At 48.4% G+C, this 20586-nt stretch overlaps 1 protein-coding gene across 1 annotated transcript in view; it reads left to right on the forward strand.

The window, feature by feature from the left end:
- msh6 (mutS homolog 6 (E. coli)) overlaps window positions 1-20586 on the forward strand; it is a 28935-nt gene that overhangs the window by 1392 nt on the left and 6957 nt on the right. Inside the window, exons 3-4 of the mRNA XM_072511163.1 lie at window positions 4645-4820; window positions 5451-8007. Of these exons, the coding sequence (XP_072367264.1) occupies window positions 4645-4820; window positions 5451-8007 (2733 nt within the window). The remainder of the gene's footprint in view (window positions 1-4644; window positions 4821-5450; window positions 8008-20586) is intronic.

Below are 20586 nucleotides of genomic sequence, written 5' to 3' on the forward strand. Positions count from 1 at the left end.
TGGGTTCATATTTCCACTGCTGATCTTTGAGTAGTTTCAGCTATCAGGTTTTGACTAGTTCTGAAGTTCATGCCCAGCTTAATTTGAAGTTTTACTTGTGCAAGCCTATCTCCATAGGAATTTGCTGCCTGCATCCTACAAACGGGTTGAGTCAGGCTCTTTATTTGCAGGTCAGCAATGCCTTTCTGCAGTTCACACCCTGTAGAACTTTCCCAATGTTGGGGAAATCTCTGGCCTGAAAGATGAGAATGACTGGTAACTATACAGATTTGCTTGCAATTACCGGCCTCCAGTATTCACCTTCTATCTGGCCCCTCCCATTGGCCTCTTACATGCTCCTGATGTATTCATTGAGATTTGTCAGCTTTGGCTGTCTTAATTTCTCTGCTCCTCTCATCCACTCCAACGGTCTCCTGAACTTGCTGCACTCTCCGGTGGAACCCTGACTTTGTTATCAAACCTGCTGACCAGGATGGGGTTGCTGTTGTCCAGCATAGTGACCTCTATACTTTGCAGAGGCTGAACACCAACCTTCAGTCACTTCTGCCTCCCCCGGGCCACGAGCTAGCCATTTTTTCCATGACTGTCACTGATCTTGTCTTTTCTGCAGCTTCCAACCTCAGACTCCCTCCATGATACCCTGGTCCACTCTTCCATCAACCCCAACTCCTCGTCACCTTCCCATGAAATCACAGAAGGTGCAAAACCTGTCCCTTTACTTCCTCGCTGTCCAAGGCTCCAAACATTACTTTAGGGTGAAGCGGCGTTTCACTTACACCTCCTTCAACTCAATCAACTGTATTCACTGCTCTCAATGTGGTCTCCTCTACACTGGGGATTCCAAACAGAGCCTGGTAACCGCTTTTTGGAATGACATTGATCGGTGTGGAAGCAATCTTACTGTCACTTAAAATTTCAATTCATCACCCTGCTCTCATGCCTACATTCTGTCCTTGGCCTGCTGCAAAGTTCAATTCAAACCCAATGCAAATTGGAGGAACAGCAGCTCATCTCCCAATTAGGCACTTTACAGCCTTCTGGACTTAACATTGAGTGCAACAACTACAGCATGAACTCTTCCCCTGTTTTGATCTTTTATCAGGGCCATCTGTAACTTATTTGTATGCTTTGCTTTCAGAGGGCTGCCCCTTGTTCTGTTATTCATTCCGCTATCTTACCTTTATGCCACTATTTGCACTTATTTAATCTTTAACACGACCATTAACACACCCGTTGTCCATGTCATCTTTACCAAACCTCTCCTGAGCTCCCACCTATCCCTGACCGGTTTTGCCCCACCCTGTCCAACGTTATAAAATCCATCGCATCTCTAACACTCTTTAGCTCTGAAGAAGAGTCATGATTGTTTCCCACTGTCTGTGGAGTTAACACATTCTCCCTGTGTCTGCATGGGATTCGCCCCCACAACCCAAAGATGTGCAGGTTAGGTGGATTGGCTACACTAAATTGGCCCTTAATTGGAAAAAAAATAATTGGGTACTCTAAATTTATCAAAAAAAAACCCGCTTGTTTCCACTGCTCCCATTTCCACAGTATTGATGGGTGTTTGTTTGTACACAGGAATCTGGCTCTTCGTGATACTCATAAAACATAGTTTGTTATGTCTGTTCTCGTTCTGTTTCCTACAGTGTGAAGTTGATGGTTTATAAGGTGACCCCCCATGTGTGCTGAAAAGACCGTGTGCTCTTGTCCTGCACCGTCCCTTTATAGTCAATCTCGGGGTGTGGCTTGGTTGCTATTATTATCTGTCCCTAATTGCCCTGAGACGGTGGTGGGCCTATGTTTTTGCAACTGATTGGGTTACTAAATACTTCAGCCTCAAGTGAGATTCTACAACTATTATCTATCTCCCTGTCTATTTGATTAGGTCTCACGGGTGGCGTGGGAGCACAATGGTTAAGTTTGATTCCCGGCTTGTGTCACACTCTGTGCAGAGTCTGCACGACATTCTCCCGTGGCTGCGTGGGTTTCCTCCGGGTGCTCCGGTTTCCTCCCACAAGTCCTGAAAGACGTGCTTGTTAGGTAAATTGGACATTCTGAATTCTCCCTCAGTGTACCCAAACAGGTTACTAGGGGCTTTTCACAGCAACTTTATTGCAGTGTTAATGTAAGCCTACCTGTGATAATAATAAAGATTATTATTAAATGAGCCGGAACTGCTTGTAGCTCAGCGCTAAAAAAGACCAGAAGCCAAAGCGTTCTGTTTGATTTAGTCGCTGATTCTATTCCCACCAAACATAATTTCTGCTGTGCTGCAAATTCCCCACCCAACCTACTTTCACCTCTGGCATTGCCACCTCGGCCCTTTGCTGCATGCTTTTAAAAAAATATATTTTTTATTCTCCTTTTTCATATTTTCTCCCAAATTTACACCCAACAATAATCAGTAACGAATGTAATGTCAATCCCCATATCAATAACAACGATCCCATCCTCCCACCAAACCCCAGACATTGGCCAGCATGTTAACATAAACAAATGACAAAAAGGAATCAGGAATCACCCATTATCACCATTAACACACACAGTCCCCCTCCCCCCAGCCCTCCCTAATGTTCAATGTGATCCAGTTCTTGAAAGTGCATAATGAATAACGCCCATGAATTGTAGAACCCCTCCATCCTTCCCCTCAGTTCAAATTTGACCTTTTCAAGCGTCAAGAATTCCAGCAGGTCCCCCCCCCCGGGCACAGGTGGAGAGGTGGATCTCCACCCTAACAGGATCTGCCTTCGGGCGATCAACAAGGCAAAGGCTACATCTGCCTCCGCATCCGTTTCCAACCCCGGCTGGTCCGACACCCCGAATACGGCCTCCCGTGCACCACTTTAGAGATTACCCTAAACACCTCCTTGCAGTAATCCTCCAGCTTTGGACAGGACCAAAATATATGAACGTGGTTTGCGCCCCCCCCCCCCCCCCCCCCGTCGCAACGTTCACACACATCTTCTACCCCCTCAAAGAGCCGGCTCATCCTCGCCCTTGTACGGTGCGCTCTATACCACCTTCAGCTGTACCAGCCCCAACCTCGCACACGAGGTGGAGGCGTTCACCCTCCAGAGCACCTCACACCAGAACCCCTCCTCCATATCCTCTTCCAACTCTTCTTCCCACTTTGCCTTGATCCCTTCTAGCGGTGCCTTCTCCTCCGAAATAGACCCGTAAACCGCTGATACTACCCCCTTCTCCAGTCCCCGTCGTCAGCACCTCCTCCAGCAATGTGGAAGCCTAATGTGTCCTAATTCCTTTCTCCTCCCATCTCTGAAAATTTCCATCCCACTTCCCTGGCTCAAATCTATGGTTCCCCCGAATTGGCATTTCCTTTGCTGCATACTTTGACTGCTGATCCATTGCTCATACCTCATCCCGTTCACCTACCCCTCCAAATTTGCGTTCCTCTGATTACTCCCCAACCTTTTGTACATTGAGTTTCAAATGTTTATCTTCGGGTTAGTGTTATAATCTCAGTAGAGACCAGTGTCATGTTTATTTTTTAAAATTTGAAAACCCAGCTATTTACCTGGCTTTACCTGAAGCCACAAGGTCATGGCTTAAAACAAAATAATTTTACTGCACGAATATCAAAGTACATGAATGCTAATAGCTACGTACTATCTTTAATAGTCAGATTTGTTAAACCTATTAGCAGTGTAATGAATACTAATATACTTGCCTCAAATATCTCGCCTCAAATTGTTTATACTCCCATTGACATACCACACCTCCTTTCTCTTCTCCCCCCCCCCCCCCCAAATCCAAAAAACAACCTGAAGTCAGATACTTCTCAAAGGTTGAAAGATTAACCACTTGAACGGAGTTACTGTTTCCGGGTTGAGATTTACCTGTGTACTTATAAGGTTGTCCCTTTAAATTTACAGCCACCCCACGATTGTTGACTCCCCATTATTGGGCATAGCCATGTCGACTCCGATCTCTCCTTGTGCTTGTATTCTTCCGGAGTCTTGCATCTAAAACTTCCTCTCCCTCGGCTATCCTTGAAGTTCAATTCACTGTTCGGAGCCCTTCAGTTAACAAGTTTTTAGACTTTCATAGCACATGCACAATTTCAACTGAAGCCTGCTTGAAAGAAGTCTCGCCAGCTTGTGCTGAGCTTAACCCAAACTGCTTGAGCACAGAACTGCTCCCAGGGACCAGCAATTACGTTTTGGTTGATCCTTTTTCCTACTGTTTATCTCCCAGGCAGCTTGGTCACATGATCAGTAGTGTGAGCAAGGTGCTTCTTGCAAGATTTCTTTCGGAGAAACCCAGCTGCTAAAGGGACCATCACCCGAAAGTAAAATATAACACTTTTCCCTCCCAAAAGGAAATGTGTCATCACATCATTCATGGCCTTGTTACTGCTGCACCCTGCCCCCCACACTGTATACCAGCCTGAACACTGCTTTTCCAACTGATTTACTGTGCATTGCCTCTCTTTTCACAATTATCATACCTAAGTTTCTCTTAATGCTACATCTCTTCCTACTTTTGAAAACCTCCTTAACACTTGACTCCTTGACGTTTTTCACTCTTCCTCCCTAAACAGCTGTGACTATGGCACATGTTACTACTTTAAAAGCATAGGATAAATGCACGTTGTAAGCAGGTGACCATTTAATTTTGTAGGTTCGGAGTGCAAAGACGCCCAGCGAGGTGGTGTGTACTTCAGTGGGAAACCTGAAATCCGTAGGGCAATGGAGCTCGCAGACAATGCCATTCCGAAATCGAGGGACAGGCGTTTGGAATTGGCAGTGTGCTGCGAACCTTCGGAGCCGGAGGAGGAGGAGGAAGAAGAAATGGAGGTAATAGTTTTGATCAAAGTATTTATCGTAATTAAAGCTCCCCAGCCATACAAATGAGGGACATTCCCAGATTTGATCTCTCTTTCTTTCTCCTCCCACCCCCCAATCTGTACTGAAATAAGATCTGAGCTAGATGTCAGGGCCCCAGAGCTCTAGGTGGGCTTAATAGGTCAGGATTCCTGTGTCTGCTTGTTCATGTCCTTTCAGATGGAGCCCTCCCCAATGTATTGCTCCCCTTCTCCAGAAACATGTCAGTCACAGATCCTGAAGTTAATGGACCAGTTTAATTGTAGTCCCCGACTTGATTTGGGGGGCTACTTGGGAATATGTAATATGCCTTTAACCCCCTCCATTCACCTTCCATGCCCGTGGAACTGTCCCTTTCACCCCTCTGCCTTTGGGGCTGCCAGGTTGTGGAGAATTCCGGCCTGCTTGGGTGACTTAAGATCGAGACCCGTTGCTGTCCAGACTCCCTTCCCTTTGAGCCCTTCCTCCCAGCTGACCGCTTCTATCCCATCAGTCAGGGTTGCTTTTGGGTGTCAGTTTCTGCCACCTCGTTGCAGCGACCTGTTGGGGTTGCTGTGAAGGGGAAACATGAGAATTGAGTGAACGAAAGGTTTTGCTTTGCAGATGGGTGACCAATCGACAGCGAGCGAGGATGATAAAGAAAACAACAGCGAGGATGAGAAAGTGAAGAAGGGAGCACCGAGGGCAACGCGTTCAGCCAGTACCAAGGCCAAAAGAAGGCGGATTGTGGTGGAGTCTGACAGTGACATTGAAAGCTCGGAGGATGAGTTTAAACCCGACCAGGAGGGGAGCAGTGACGAATGCAGCAGTGGCGTTGACGAGAAAGATATCAGCGAGCCCGATACGGAGACTGACCCTGACAGTCCAGTGAAGACACCATTTAAGCGCAAGCGTGGGGTGACTGTTGGCCCAGCTAAAGCAAAACGTGCATCCTGTTCCCCTTCGGAAACCCAGAAGAGACCAACCGTGGCAATGTCCTCGAGCACAAAGTCCCGACTGTCTGCCTTTTCTGCACCCGAGACCTTTGAGTGCCAGCCGAACGGAGGTGCCTCGGGCAGTGCTTCACCCGGGGCAACGTGGGACCATGAGAAGCTCGAGTGGTTAAAGCCTGGCAAGAGGAAGGATGCAAAGAGACGGAAGGAAGGCGACCCTGACTACGACTGTTCCACACTTTATGTGCCGGATGATTTCCTGTACAAGTGTACCCCGGGCATGCGGCGATGGTGGGAGCTCAAAACTCAGATGCTCGACACTGTGATTTTCTATAAAGTTGGCAAATTTTACGAGCTTTACCACATGGACGCCGTCACCAGTGTCAATGAGCTGGGACTGTCATTTATGAGAGGCTGCTGGGCTCACTCTGGTTTCCCCGAGATTGCTTTTGGCCGTTTCTCCGATGTCCTGGTTCAAAAGGGATACAAGGTGGCGAGGGTGGAGCAGACAGAGACCCCCGAGATGATGGAAGTGCGCTGCAAGTCCCTCCCGCACCCCACAAAGTTTGACCGGGTTGTCCGCCGAGAGGTCTGTCGCATAATTACAAAGGGCACGCAGACATATAGTGTCTTGCACGGCAGTTCTTTGGAAAGCTGCAACAAGTACCTCCTGTGTGTGAAGGAGAAGGCGAGCACTGATTCTTCGGGCCAGGGTCACTCATACGGAGTCTGCTTCGTCGACACGTCGGTTGGCAAGTTTTACGTGGGCCAGTTTCCGGATGACCGGCACTGCTCCCGTCTCCGAACTCTGGTGGCACATAATCCGCCGGTGCAAGTGCTGTTCGAAAGAGGCAACCCATCCGGCGAGACTCGGAAGCTGCTGAAGGGCTGCCTCGTCTCTGCCATGCAAGAGGGGCTGCAGTCAGCCTCCCAGTTCTGGGATGCATCCAAAACACTAAAGGTTCTCGCCGAGGAGGGCTACTTCAACGAAACAAAGGACGACGATCTGGGTGTTCCCTTGCCTCCTGTTCTCCAACGAATGGTATCTGAGGCGGACTCGCTGGGGCTCACCCCTGGCGAGGGCCATGAACTCGCCCTGTCAGCACTTGGGGCCTGTGTGTTTTACCTAAAGAGATGCCTTGTTGACCAAGAGCTCTTGTCCATGGCAAACTTTGAAGAGTACGTTCCTGTGGACATTGACGTTGAGCAAAGCAAAGAGTCCAGCAGCTGCTTTGCCCGGAGTCGGCAGCGCCTGGTGCTGGATGCCATTACCCTGACCAATCTGGAGATCCTGCGGAATGGCACTAACGGCACAGCTGAGGGCACGCTGCTGGAGCAACTGGACAACTGCTGCACCTACTTTGGCAAACGCTTACTAAAGCAGTGGCTGTGCGCTCCCCTCTGTAACCCCCTGGCCATTGAGGATCGGTTAAACAGCATTGAGGACCTGATGGCCGTTCCTGACAAGGTCACCGAGGTGGTTGAACTGTTGAAGAAAGTTCCAGACCTGGAGCGGCTGCTGAGCCGGATCCACAGCATCGGATCACCCCTGAAGAGTAAAGACCACCCGGATAGTCGGGCTGTGCTGTACGAGGAGAGCACCTACAGCAAAAAGAAAATCACCGACTTCCTTTCCGCACTGGAAGGTTTCAAAGTCTTCCAGGAGGTTCTCCAGGTCATTGAGCCTTCGGTTGGTGGCTTTACGTCCAGGTTACTGAGGCAAGTTCTGAGTTTGAAGGGCAGTACCACGGAAGGCCTCTTTCCGGATTTGTCTGCAGAGTTGAAGAGATGGGACAAGGCCTTTGACCATCAGAAGGCCAAAAACACTGGAGTCATTACTCCCAAAGCGGGCTTTGACCCAGATTATGACCAGGCACTGGCTGACATCAAGGACACTGAACGCAGCCTCCAGGAGTACCTGGAAGCCCAGCGCAAGAGGCTGGGCTGCAGGAATGTGGTTTACTGGGGCTCTGCTCGAAACCGCTACCAACTGGAGATTCCGGAAAGTATTGCCGATCGTCATGTGCCGGAGGAATACGAGCTGAAATCGACCAAAAAGGGCTTTAAACGTTACTGGACAAAGTCGATTGAAAGGCTGTTGGATACAATGAACAATGCTGAAGAGAGACGGGATGTGGCTCTTCAAGACTGCATGAGGAGGCTTTTCTACAACTTTGACAAGAACTACAAGAGCTGGCAGGCAGCAGTGGATTGCATCGCTGTCCTCGGTAAGTGCTATGTTGTCTCGATCCCCTGTACTGCCTGGTCCAAGCACATTCTTCAGTTGAATATGGGAGGTTACGGTAATTTCTTTTTAATGGATGTAGGCGAGCGTACATTTGGTGCGAATGTTCTACCCCAGCTCACTGCGCTTGAGCAATAAGTGCTGCAGTTTTCAATTCTGGAATGAAGGAGTAATGTTCCCTAATTTGGTGCCTGTCACTGCAGTTGGTCTGATTGTTACCCTCGAACAAAGCTATCATTGCTATTGAAGCAGGGTTGGCTGCTGCCCTGCTCCACAGGCAGGCAGATTGCAATGTAGCTGCACGTTCCTGCCAAGCCACCCATCGCTGGACTGTATCTGGTTCTGGGCGCAATACCTGAGGCAGGATATGACCGCATTGGAGAGGGAACAGAGACAAACGGTTCCAGCGCTAAACAACTGTAGCTGTAACGGTCGGGTCTGTTTCCCTTGAAGAAAAGGCTGGGAGGAGACTTGATGAGAATTATTCAAGATCCTGAGGACTATGGACAGGGTAAAGGGTGAGAAACTTCCCACTTGACGGTGGTGAATCTGTGGAACTCTTTCCCGCAGAAGTATATGAAGGCCAAATCACGGGAGTGTCTTTAAGATGGGTATAGATAGGTTCTTGATTAATAAGGGGATTGGGTTATGGGGAGAAGGCAGGAGAATGGAAATAAGAAAAATATCAGCCATGATTGAATGGCGGAGCAGACTCGATGGGCCGAGTGGCCTAATTCTGCTTCTATGTCTTATGGTCTTGAGCATCCAGAACTAGAGGGCACAGATTCAAAATAATTTGCAATGATGTGAGCAGGAAAAACAATTTCAGCCGGAGTCTGGAACGAACTCCCTGAGAGGGTGGTAGATTCCAGTGTGACCATTTGTGGGCAGCACAGTAGCACAAGTGGATAGCACTGTGGCTTCACAGCGCCAGGGTCCCAGGTTCAATTCCCTGCTGGGTCACTGTCTGTGCGGAGTCTGCACGTTCTACCCGTGTCTGCGTGGGTTTCCTCCGGGTGCTCCGGTTTCCTCCCACAGTCCAAAGACGTGCAGGGTAGGTGGATTGGTGTCCCTTGGTGTCCAAAAAGGTTAGGAGGGGTTACTGGGTTACGGGGATAGGGTGGCAGTGAGGGCTTAAGTGGGTCGGTGCAGACTCGATGGGCTGAATGGCCTCCTTCTGCTCTGTATGTTCTATACATTCCTGCTACAGCAGGCGCACTATAACAGAAAGAATGTGCAAGAATTCCAGGGATAAGGCAGGCGGGTGGGACTGGGTGGAATCTGAGTGCCAGTGTAGACTGGATGGGCTGAATGTCCTGCAGTGTAAGGATTCGGTGTAGAAGAAGCTACTTTACGAAAGGGTCTTCTGATTCGTGACTATGATGGCAGTTTGTGTGGCAGTTGCCCCACCAAATGTGATTTCCCCACTGGCCGTGTTTAACATTGGAGCAGCTTTTTTAATAGCATGTTGTGTAAACCTTCGTTGTAATAAATAATCCCGTGAGGGGGCAGAACAATAGGAAAGGAACACGCAGGCCAGGGAGCTGAACCTTTTTTGAACAACTGACCTCGGTGACTGGTATGTCTGCGATCACTGCAGCAAGGACTGTTTGGGGGGGGGGGGGGAGCAGTTGATCCAATGTTTCACTGCTCCCAACCTTGGTTTAGCACAACAACATCTCCCCGCTGGTGGAGACCACACGGTGCTTTCGAGGACTAAAGATAATTCCCTAAATTGACCACTCTTGGGCGATGTTGAGATTCTGTCCGAAGCGAATAATGTTTGAGACCTGTCAAAGTAATCAAAAATGACTCTTAACGGGTTCGAATCCCGGCCCTGGGTCACTGTCCGTGTGGAGTTTGCAAGTTCTCCCCGTGTCTGCGTGGGTTTCACCCCCACGACCCAAAGAGGTGCAGGCTGGGTGGATTGGCCACGCTAAATTGCCCCTTAATTGGAAAAAATTAATTGGGTACACTAAATTTAAAAAAAGAAAAGAAAAAATGACTCTTAACCATCAACAATCCGTTGCTCACTAAATGATTAATACAATTAAACTAACTAAGAGCTCTGAATAACACGTTCTGTAATTCTGACAAGTGGAGTTAAACGTTGTGCTGCTTTCGCATTCAATCATCAAATATCCTCATAAACTGCACCAGTTACTCGACTCTGCTCTGTATTGTGCCCATTTGTCCTCTGGCTGCCAGCCTTGCTCTCGCTGGGCATGGGCATCTACGAAAGAGCGGCCAATTGCCTATCTTTTGTAAACTGTTGTGGGAAAAATCAACCACTTCAGGAGTCAGACTTGCTGTGTTCAGATAAATGCAGTTTTATTGGTACACGAAGCTTGGGGAGAAAGCGTACGTACCCTGCGGTACAGTAGCCAGCCTTTCTCCCGGTTTGAATGGCAGTCATTCATTTTATACTTCGGGTTCACAATGAGCCCAGATACAAAACAATTATCACCTTGTTATCTTTAAACATTTTATAGATTGTACATCGCTATTTGTAAGCGTTTTGCCATTTACACATGGTTATAGTTAAAGAGGTTTAACAGGTTACAGGCAGCAGCAGGAAAGTAGTATCGATTGTCCCTTTGTTTTAGGAAATGGCCCAAGACATTCGTATTAGCATATCATTGTGTACACCTTGGCTGAAGTCAGCTTTATTCAAGTGGTGTCCCGCATTTATGTATTTCTTAATCTTCCTGTCTGGCTCCCTTTGTCCTGGATCTGTTCCTATCTGTCCCACTGGCACCCCGACTCCAGGCATCAATTATGTCTGCTTTATTCTCTGTGTCTCCATCTTGTGTGTCAGGCAGCCATCTTCTGTGCCAAGTGCCCTTCTGAACCATTTCCCACTTCAATCCCTCCTTTTGGTCTGGGCTGTTGTCGCCCCAACAGCCCCGCGGACCAACACCACGGTACCTCTCGTAGGTACAGGTCCGCAACTTCCCGTCTTTCTCCGCATCTCCCTGAGTCTTCGGGGAATATCGTGGTTTCATTAAGGGTGACACTGGTTCCTGACACAACCTTTGTTACGGTACTACAGCAGGTTTTTAGACACCCAAAGCTAAGGCAGCACACCAGTGTGACCGATATGAACATGACCAGCCCGTGTATTAAATAGGGTCCCCAGGTATTTCCCACTAGCCACTCTAGCCAGCTACTTCCTTTTGTGGGTCCCTGTCTGAAGTTATCCAGTTGTTCCCTGATATTGTGAATGGCCTCTGTAATATTACAGGATTCGTCTATGACATGGGTTATACATTTATCTCCTATGATTGTACACACTCCCCCTTGTTGGGCTAACTGGTAGTCTACTGCATACTGTGTCAGTTGTGCATATAATCTGAGTTCAGCCATTTCTTGGTTGACAGCCTCTAGCGCTTTTGAGGTACTGTTTCCCAAGTTTGTTAATCCACAAACAATTACATTTCTGTTCTTAGCACTAATCACTCCTGCTGCCCCCCCCCCCCCCCCCCCCCCGAGATAGTCCTGAGGAACCCGTACCCCAGGGATGTGCCCGGGGTTTCCCAATCAGCGCAGAATTCCTTGCTGATAGCCCGGGTCACTATTCTTCTCCGAATATGTCCCTTCTGAGGGCATGGTACGGTGGGTGGTCCTATGGTTCCCACTGCAAAAAGGCCTGGGAGATGTAGTGTTTCTGTCGCGTATGTTCCATTGAAGAGGAAGACGTATCCCTCCTTTGCCCGGTAGCATGTAGTGTCCTGATTATGAGTCTACCTGTATTCCCAATTTTTCGGTTCCCCTGACTCCCTGTTGGATTCCACCACCTGGTAAATATCAAACGGGTATGTCCATGTGGCTGAGCTTACGTGAGTCCCATTGCACTGCCCCTGCGGTAATGTTCATGCATTTTAGTTCATTGCAGGTGCAAGTAAACTGTCCTTTATTAACCCGACAATGCTGGTGGATGCACTGTGTCTGTATGCAGGAATTATTTGTGGGGACCAGGGCATAGGCACATCCCCATCCCTGCCCTGTGAAACAAAGCGGATAGCTTGCTGTATCTTGACCAGCTTTCCCTCCCTCCTTTTGGAGCTCCCCGCCCCCAAAGTCGGTGGGATTTACAGGTTTCACACATCTTCCCTGTATCCCCTTTTTATACTTTCCGATTTCTCCCTTACAGGGTGCACCTGATGTATCAACTGTATATAAATTGCTCGGGATCCACCCAGGGGTGGCTACAAATAGGGCTTCTACCGACTGTGCTAATGGGGAACATACAGTTCGATTCCCGTGTAAGTTTATGTGGGCTTTGTAAAATAGATTATCCTCTAGCCCAGTCAAATTTACAGTCGCGACAACGCAAAGTATCATAATCACACCTGTGGTTACACACATTTTTACAACGAGCAAGTATCAATTCTCACACTATAGTTTATAATCTGTCTGTATGCTTGGTTGCAGAACTGTTCTACACTTTCCGAGTACACCGGTCCTTCGCTCGCGGTCTCCTCCTGTGTTTGGGGGAAAGCAATCGGATTAGTTCATTCATGCTCAGGTTTATACAATTTTAGCGGGGTCCAGTGTTTCCATGTTCCCTTCCCTCTTATGTCAATACAGGCACAGGTGTCTCCACTAATTATGACTTCATACGGCCCATTCCATTTTGGGGCAAATCCAGGCTTAACAGGTAGTGTTTTTATTAGGACGCGACTCCCCCCTGCTGGGACATCAGGGAATATTTCAAGCTCCCTTTGTGTGTCTTTTTGTTCCTGATTGTCTTTTACGAATTTGCGCATCCCTTTTAGCTGGGTGCTCAGTTCCGAAACATATCTCCTGATTCTGTCTTTTAGCGGACCTACATCGGTCCCACCTGTTATGATGCTTTCTGGTAATTGCATCGCCCGTCCTGTCATTAGCTCATAAGGTTTGTGGTAGCTCTTAGCCTCATTGGTATAGTGGGCAACACCTCTGTCCACATTTTCCCCGATGTTTGCATGGCTTTAGCTAATGTATTCTTAAATGTTCTATTCCTACATTCCACCATCCCAGTACTCTGTGGATGATAGGGGATATGGAATTTTTGTTTTATCCCCATCAGCTTACATACTGTTTTCATCACTTTCCCAGTGAAGTGTGTCCCCTGGTCCGAATCAATTTGTTGGGGCACTCCCCATCTAGGGATTGCTTCCTCTGCCAATATTCTGGCTACCGTGGTAGCAGTACAATTTCTGGTCGGGAATGCTTCTACCCACCGGGTGAATTGGTCTATGATGACCAGACAATAAGTTTTTCCATGGGATTGTAGTAGTGGCCCTGTGAAATCCATTTGCAGGTATTCCCAGGGTCCCTTGGGTCTGGGTTGGTGTCCCATTTTCATTTTGATGGGTTTACCAGGGTTGTGTTGTGCACATATCACGCATCGGCGGCAGTGTTGGGCTACGTCTCTTCCCATCCCTTTCCCCCACCATTCTCTTCCTAAGCTGGTTATCATGGCCTCTCTACCCACATGCGAGAGCCCATGGTGTAATTCCAATAGGGTGTTCTGTATGCATTCCGGTGCTATCACCTGAACCTCTCTCCAAATATTAACAGCCCCTTTGGCTGCACCCTGCGCTTCCCATCTCTCTCCTCACTTGGGGTGATCTCCTGTAATTCTCTAATATCTATATCTACTGGTTCTGCAGCTGCTATTGGTAGCTCGCTGATCGTTTTTTGTTCTAGAGCCAGTTGTGCTGCTGCATCAGCTGCTTGGTTTCCTTTGAAATTCAACCAATCCAGGTTGTCTCTTCCTGGCTCCTTCTGGTGCGCTTTAATTTTGATTACTGCGGCTTCTCGGGGTTTCTCGCTGGCTTTGCCTTAATTCTTTGCTGATGTTTGATAGGGGTTCCGCCAGTGGTTATGAACCCTCTCCTTCCCCATGTTGTCATGTAATCATGTATAATTCCAAATGCGTATCGGCTATCCGTGTATATGTTCACGGTTTTTCCCTCAGATAACTCTAGTGCCTGTGTGAGTGCCACTAGTTCAGCTACTTGCGTGGATTGACCTCCGTCAATCCTTCCTGACCATTTAGGTTGGTAACAGATATGGACGCTCCTGTGTCCACTAGCATCTCACATTGTCTGCCCCCTACTAGTGCAGACACACAAATTCTTCCCTCCTTTTTACCCTTGTGAGTGTGGGCTGCAGACAGTCAGCCCTGCTGACCTCTGAGGTTCCGTGATCCCTCCGGTTCTGTGGTGGTCCTGGATTGGGTCGGGGGTCTCCCATGCTTCTCCCAACACACTGCCTCTGAGTTTCCATACTTATTACAGTGGCTGCAATGCTTCCCACTGTCTCCTGGTCTGTCTCCTTTCTGTGGGGCCCTGCAATCCCTCGCATGGTGCCCTTGTCGGCCACAATTGTGGCAGGTCCGTTTCGGCTTGGCCCAGTTCCCATTACTGGGGGTCGCTACTCTTTCTGGTCTTGCTCTGACCTGGGATGTCTCCTCTACCTGTACACCGCTAGCCCACTCTACCAACTCGTCGTAATCCTGGGACATAATCACTCCCATTTTTAGGATAGCCTGGTGGGCACTAGAGAGTCCATCTTTAGAAGCTTGAACGCCCGCTCCCCACGGCATGGGTTCCCTTGCCCTGAGCACTCTTGGTACACGTGGAACAATCGTTTCCCGTATTCAGAAGCTCCTTCCCCTTTCTGCTGTCTTGTGGTAGTGATCTTGCTCCAGTTAGTGGGAGCGTTCCCTAACACTCTCTGGATTTCTGTTTTAAATTGGGCGAAGGGGTCCTGCTGTGCATCTATCTCTGCTGTTAAAGCGACGGCATGTGTCCCCCGTTATAACCCTGGGCTGCAGGAGTGGCGGGTCCGCCAGCTACCTGCCTCCACTTATCTGCTGGACAGGCTGCCCTGACCAGCTGGTGTACGTCTCTTAGGTGTAACTGGTGTCCTACCCAGATTGTGTCTAATTCTTCCCAGAATTTGCTGTTTGCGCTTCTAGGTTGTAATTTGCCCAGGGAAGCCATTATCTGCTGTCTCGCACCTGGGGTAAAGGGTTTGTAATTCGCTTTTGGCTGCGCATCTGTTCCCCCTCGGGTTACTGGCGCTAAATTGTATTCTAACACACCCCACCCTGCCGGAGGGGCGGTTGGCCCCTGCTGTGTGGGCTCGTAAGGGGGTAGGGGATCAGTTTCCCCCCTCCCTTCTTGTTCTCTCAACACGTGGTTGTGTTTCTCCAGTTCCCTTACTCTAGATTCTCATTCCCTGATCTTCTGTCTTCCACTTTTCAGTAGAGGTGCCTACTTGGTCAATTAGTCCTGCTAACTGATGTACTAACATTATCCCTATCTTTTTAGTCTCGTTTCTCTTCTTTGTCCATCCAATACCTCTTGTTGTTCTAAGGTCTGGGAAGTGTCCTAGCCGTCCTTTTTTATCAACACTTGCCTGTCTGTCATATATGTCTCGATAAGAGAACCTGCAGATCCCGTTTTTATATCATTGCCTGCCATCTCGCAGACTTCAATACCCCCGGTTACTATGAGTAAAGTGTGCTCTCTACTGGAGGGACTTCACTACCCCCAGCCACTATTACTACCCTAGCACCGTCTGTACGGCTGCAGCTGCCTCCTAGCAAAGTGTGCTCTCTACTGAAGGGACATCACTACCCCCCAGCCACTATTACTGTTCCAGCGCCGCGCTATCGTTACCGTCTCTCGGTTTGACTTATACTCACGGTGTCCACTATTACCGCCTCGGCAACGTGCTTCTCCACCGGAGTTCGGCTCCAGGTCAGAGTTGATCAGCTCCTTTTCCGCACCGCTAATAAGACATTGGACAGCCCAGTACCCAACTTATGCTCTACTTTCATACAAGAACTCTGCGTTTGTTCGCCACTACAGAGTTCGGGGTTAGCCGATTTCTGCCACTTGTGCTTCACAATCCTTAGTGCCTTTGGTGCCTCAATACCCACTTCAAATCCTGACCTTCGCGTGGGAGATTCCTCCTCTTGACAGCCAGTCTAAGGCTGGGCGTTTGGGGCAGCACGGTTAGTACCAAACCTGATCTATTATCATGTCACTATACAGTCAAAACTTATATCACTATGCTTATCACTATAGGTACCTTATTTTAAACTGCACCTTTTGACCTGTCTGACTCCTGCAGTTTCGAAACAATCTTTACCCCGGCTTTCCGATCGAGGCCTTCGATCGGAACTCACCAGAAGTAAGATCCTGCCAGACTACGCCAATATGTTGTGGGAAAAATCAACCACTTCAGGAGTCAGACTTGCTGTGTTCAGATAAATGCAGTTTTATTGTTACACGAAGCTTCGGGAGAAAGCGTACGTACCCCGCGGTACAGGAGCCAGCCTTTCTCCCGGTTTGAATGGCAGTCATTCATTTTATACTTCGGGTTCACAATGAGCCCAGATACAAAACAATTATCACCTTGTTACCTTTAAACATTTTATAGATTGTACATCGCTATTTGTAAGCGTTTTGCCATTTACACATGGTTATAGTTAAAGAGGTTTAACAGGTTACAGGCAGCAGCAGGAAAGTAGTATCGATTGTCCCTTTGTTTTAGGAAATGGCCCAAGACATTCGTATTAGCATATCATTGTGTACACCTTGGCTGAAGTCCGCTTTATTCAAGTGGTGTCCCGCATTTATGTATTTTTTAATCTTCCTGTCTGGCTCCCTTTGTCCTGGATCTGTTCCTATCTGTCCTACTGGCACCCCGCTGGACTCCAGGCATCAGTTATGTCTGCTTTATTCTCTGTGTCTCCATCTTGTGTGTCAGGCAGCCATCTTCTGTGCCAAGTGCCCTTCTGAACCATTTCCCACTTCAAAACTATTATAAAATTGCAGATTTCAGCACAGGCCATTTGGTCCATCTTTTTCGTGCTGGCTGACCAGTAGCCATCTCGTCTAATCCCACTGTCCAGCCCTTGGGCTTTAGCCTTTTAGTTCCTGGCACTTTTATTTATTTTTTTAATTGAGGGTTTCTGCCTCTACCACATTTTCAGGCAGGAAGTTCCAGATCTCCATTGCCCTCTGGGTGTAAAAGATTCCTCTTTGATCCCCTCTAACTCCCCCACCCTAAATCTATACTGCCTCCTCCCTGGTTATAGACCCCCCTCGACCAGTGGAATGGGGCCTGCCTATCCAGGTTCCTCAACTCTGGAACACTTGGAATAGAGGATGGAGACCGAGTTCAAAGAAAACTATCCTAGCCCATCTTCCTAATTAAAATTCTCTAGCCCAGGCAACATCCTTGTAAATCCTTTTACCCTTTTTAGTGCAGTCGCATCTTTCCTATAATGTAGTTATAGGCGGCACGGTTACAGGCGCCGGAGTGTGGCAATTGGAAGATTTTCACAGTAACTTCCTTGCCGGGTTAATGTAAGCCTACTTGTGACACTAATGAAGATTATTATAGCTACCAGACCCACATGCAATGTGCCAGTTGTGGCTTAATTTGTGTGATGTACAGTTTTAGCATACCTCTCTGTGCTTGTAATCTTTGCCTCGGCCAGAACAGCAAGTTTCCCCTGCCCGTCTTAACTACCTGTCCGGCCACCTTCAGCAACCAGTGGACATGCACTCCAAGGTCCCTCTCAGTAATTTTCCATTTATTGTTATTCCCTTGCCATGTTGGCATTCCCCAAATGCCTTCGCTCACTTTCTCCAGGTTGAACTCCATTTACCATTGTTCTGCCCTCCCGACTAGTCCATTGATATCTTCCTGCAGTGTGTACAAATTTCTTCATTATCAAAGACACAGACAATGTTTCCATCGTCTGCAAGCCCCTTGCGCTCATGATCAAAACAAGGCCCCTAGCACTGAGTCGCTGGAAACTGCCTTCCAGCTACAAGCCCCCATTGAATGTTATTCCTGCCTCTTGAGCCTCAGTCACATCCAGTTGCCCCCGAGTTTCCTACCTCCGCATGGGTCACGAGTTAAAAGCAGGAAATGCTGGAAAAACCCAGCTCTGCCAGCATCTGTGGAGAGAGAAACTGAGTTAACATTTCAAGTCTGTACGACTCTTCTGAGCTGAAGAGGCAGGAATGTGATGGATTACATACTGTGTGAGAGGTGGGGCAAAATAAAAATTCAGGGATAGGTGGGAACTTGGGAGAGATTTGACAAAGATGTCAGGGACACAAGATAGAGGGAATGTTAATGGCAGTGTTGAAGACTAAAGAAGTTACTAATAGTGGCATAAAGGTAAGACACCAGAATGCATTAACAGCAGAATGAGGGTCAGCGCTCTGTGAAAGCAAAACATGTTACAGGTGGCCCTGTGGAGTTTAAAGAAACACAAAGGAGGATAGAGTTCATCGTTGTTGAACTCTACATTCAGTCCAGAAAGCTGGACTGCCTCATCGGAAGGGGAGGTGCTGCTCTTCCAAGTTTATGTTGGGCTTCACTGGAACGTTGCAGCAGGCCAAGGACGGAAATGTGGGCCTGAGCAAGATGATGAATTGAAACGGTGAAAGGCAGGAAGGTTTGTGTCATGCTTGTGGACTGAGTGAAGGTGTTTCCCAAAGCGGTCGCCCAGTCTGGATTTAGTCTGTCCAATGTACAGGAGACCGCACTGTGAGCAGCGAAAACAGTAGACTGAATTGAAGGAGGTTCAAGTGAATCGCTGTTTTGTGAGAGGGACCTTGGACCGGGAGGAAATAAAGGGGCAGGTGTTCTACCTCCTGTGAATACATGGGGAGGTGGCATGGGAAGATGAGGTATTGTGGGTGATGGAGGAGTGCACTAGGGCATCAATGAGGGAACAATCCCTCTGGAAGGCTGACAGGGAGGTGAGGGGAAGATGTGTTTGGTGGTGGTGTTTTGCTGGAGGTGGCAGAAATGGCGGAGGGTGATGCTTTGAATGTGGCATCTGGTGGGGTGAAAAGTAAAGACCAGGGGGACCCTATCATGGCTCTGCGACGGAGAGGAAGAATTGAAGAAGTGTGGGAGAAAGGTAGAACACAGTTGACGGCCCTGTCGATGATTATGGGGGGGGTGGGTTGGGGGTGTGTGGTCGATATTGGCTTGGGGGAAAAAAAGGAAGACATGTCACAAGCAAGATACAGGAGTCACTCCTCTTTGTGTAGCAGATCATAGAACAGCCCTCGATGTTGTGCCGAGCATTGTCCGAAACCAAGAGCAAGCTATCCCACTCCCTGTCATTCTGGTGTGCTCCATGTGCCTATCCAATAACCGCTTGAAAGTTCCTAAAGTGTTCCGACTCCACTGTCACAGTAGGCAGTCCATTCCACACCCTAACCACTCTGAGTAAAGAACCTACCTCGGACATCCCTCCTACATCTCCCACCCTGAATCTTATAGTTATGCCCCCTTGTAACAGCTACATCCACCCGAGGAAATAGTCTCTGAACGTCCACTCTATCTATCCTCCTCATTATCTTATAAACCTCTATTAAGTCGCCTCTCATCCTCCTCCACTCCAAAGAGAAAAGCCCTAGCTCCCTCAACCTTTCCTCATATGACGTATCCTGCAAACCAGGCAGCATCATGGTAAATCTCATTTGCACCCTTTCCAATGCTTCCACATCCTTCCTATAATGAGGTGACCAGAACTGCACACACTACTCCCAGATAGCCTTGATCCACTGCAATTCGCATATCGTTGCAACCGGTCCACATCAGACGCCATTTCCCTGGCTCTACACTCATCCCTAGAACACCTCGAAAACAAGGACTCCTACATCAGACTCCTATTTATTGACTATAGCTCCGCCTTCAACACCATAATCCCAGCCAAGCTCATATCAAAGGACTTAGCTCCCCACTCTGCAACTGGATCCTCAATTTTCTGACCAACAGACCACAATCAATAAGAATGAACAACAACTCCTCCACAATAGTCCTCCATACCGGGGTCCCACAAGGCTGCATACTTGGCCCCCTACTCTACTCCCTGTACACACACGACTGCGTGGCAAAACTTGGTTCCAACTCCATCTGCAAGTTTGCTGACGATACGACCATAGTGGGCTGGATCTCGAATAACGACAAGTCAAGAATACAGGAGGGAGATAGAGAACCTAGTGGAGTGGTGTAGCGACAAAAACCTCTCCCTCAATGCCAGCAAAACTAAAGAGCTGGTAATTGACTTCAGGAAGCAAAGCATTGTACACACCCGTCAGCATCAACGGGGCCGAGGTGGAGATGGTTAGCAGTTTCAAATTCCATGGGGTGCACATCGCCAAAAATCTGTCCTGGCCCACCCACGTTGACGCTACCACCAAGAAAGCACAACAACGCCTATACTTCCTCAGGAAACCAAGGAAATTCGGCATGTCCACTTTAACCCGTACCAACTTTTACAGATGCACCATAGAAAGCATCCTATCACAGCCTGGTATGGCAACTGCTCGGCCCAGGACCACAAGAAACTTCAGAGAGTCGTGAACACCGCCCAGTCCATCACACAAACCTGCCTCCCATCCATTGACTCCATCTACATCTCCCGCTGCCTGGGGAAAGCGGGCAGCATAAATCAAAGATCCCTCCCACTACGCTAACACACTATAAGCCTTCTTCACGACTCTATCCACTTGAGTGGCAA

The sequence above is a fragment of the Scyliorhinus torazame genome, chromosome 1 (assembly GCF_047496885.1).
Source record: "Scyliorhinus torazame isolate Kashiwa2021f chromosome 1, sScyTor2.1, whole genome shotgun sequence".
NCBI classification, from domain to species: domain Eukaryota; kingdom Metazoa; phylum Chordata; class Chondrichthyes; order Carcharhiniformes; family Scyliorhinidae; genus Scyliorhinus; species Scyliorhinus torazame.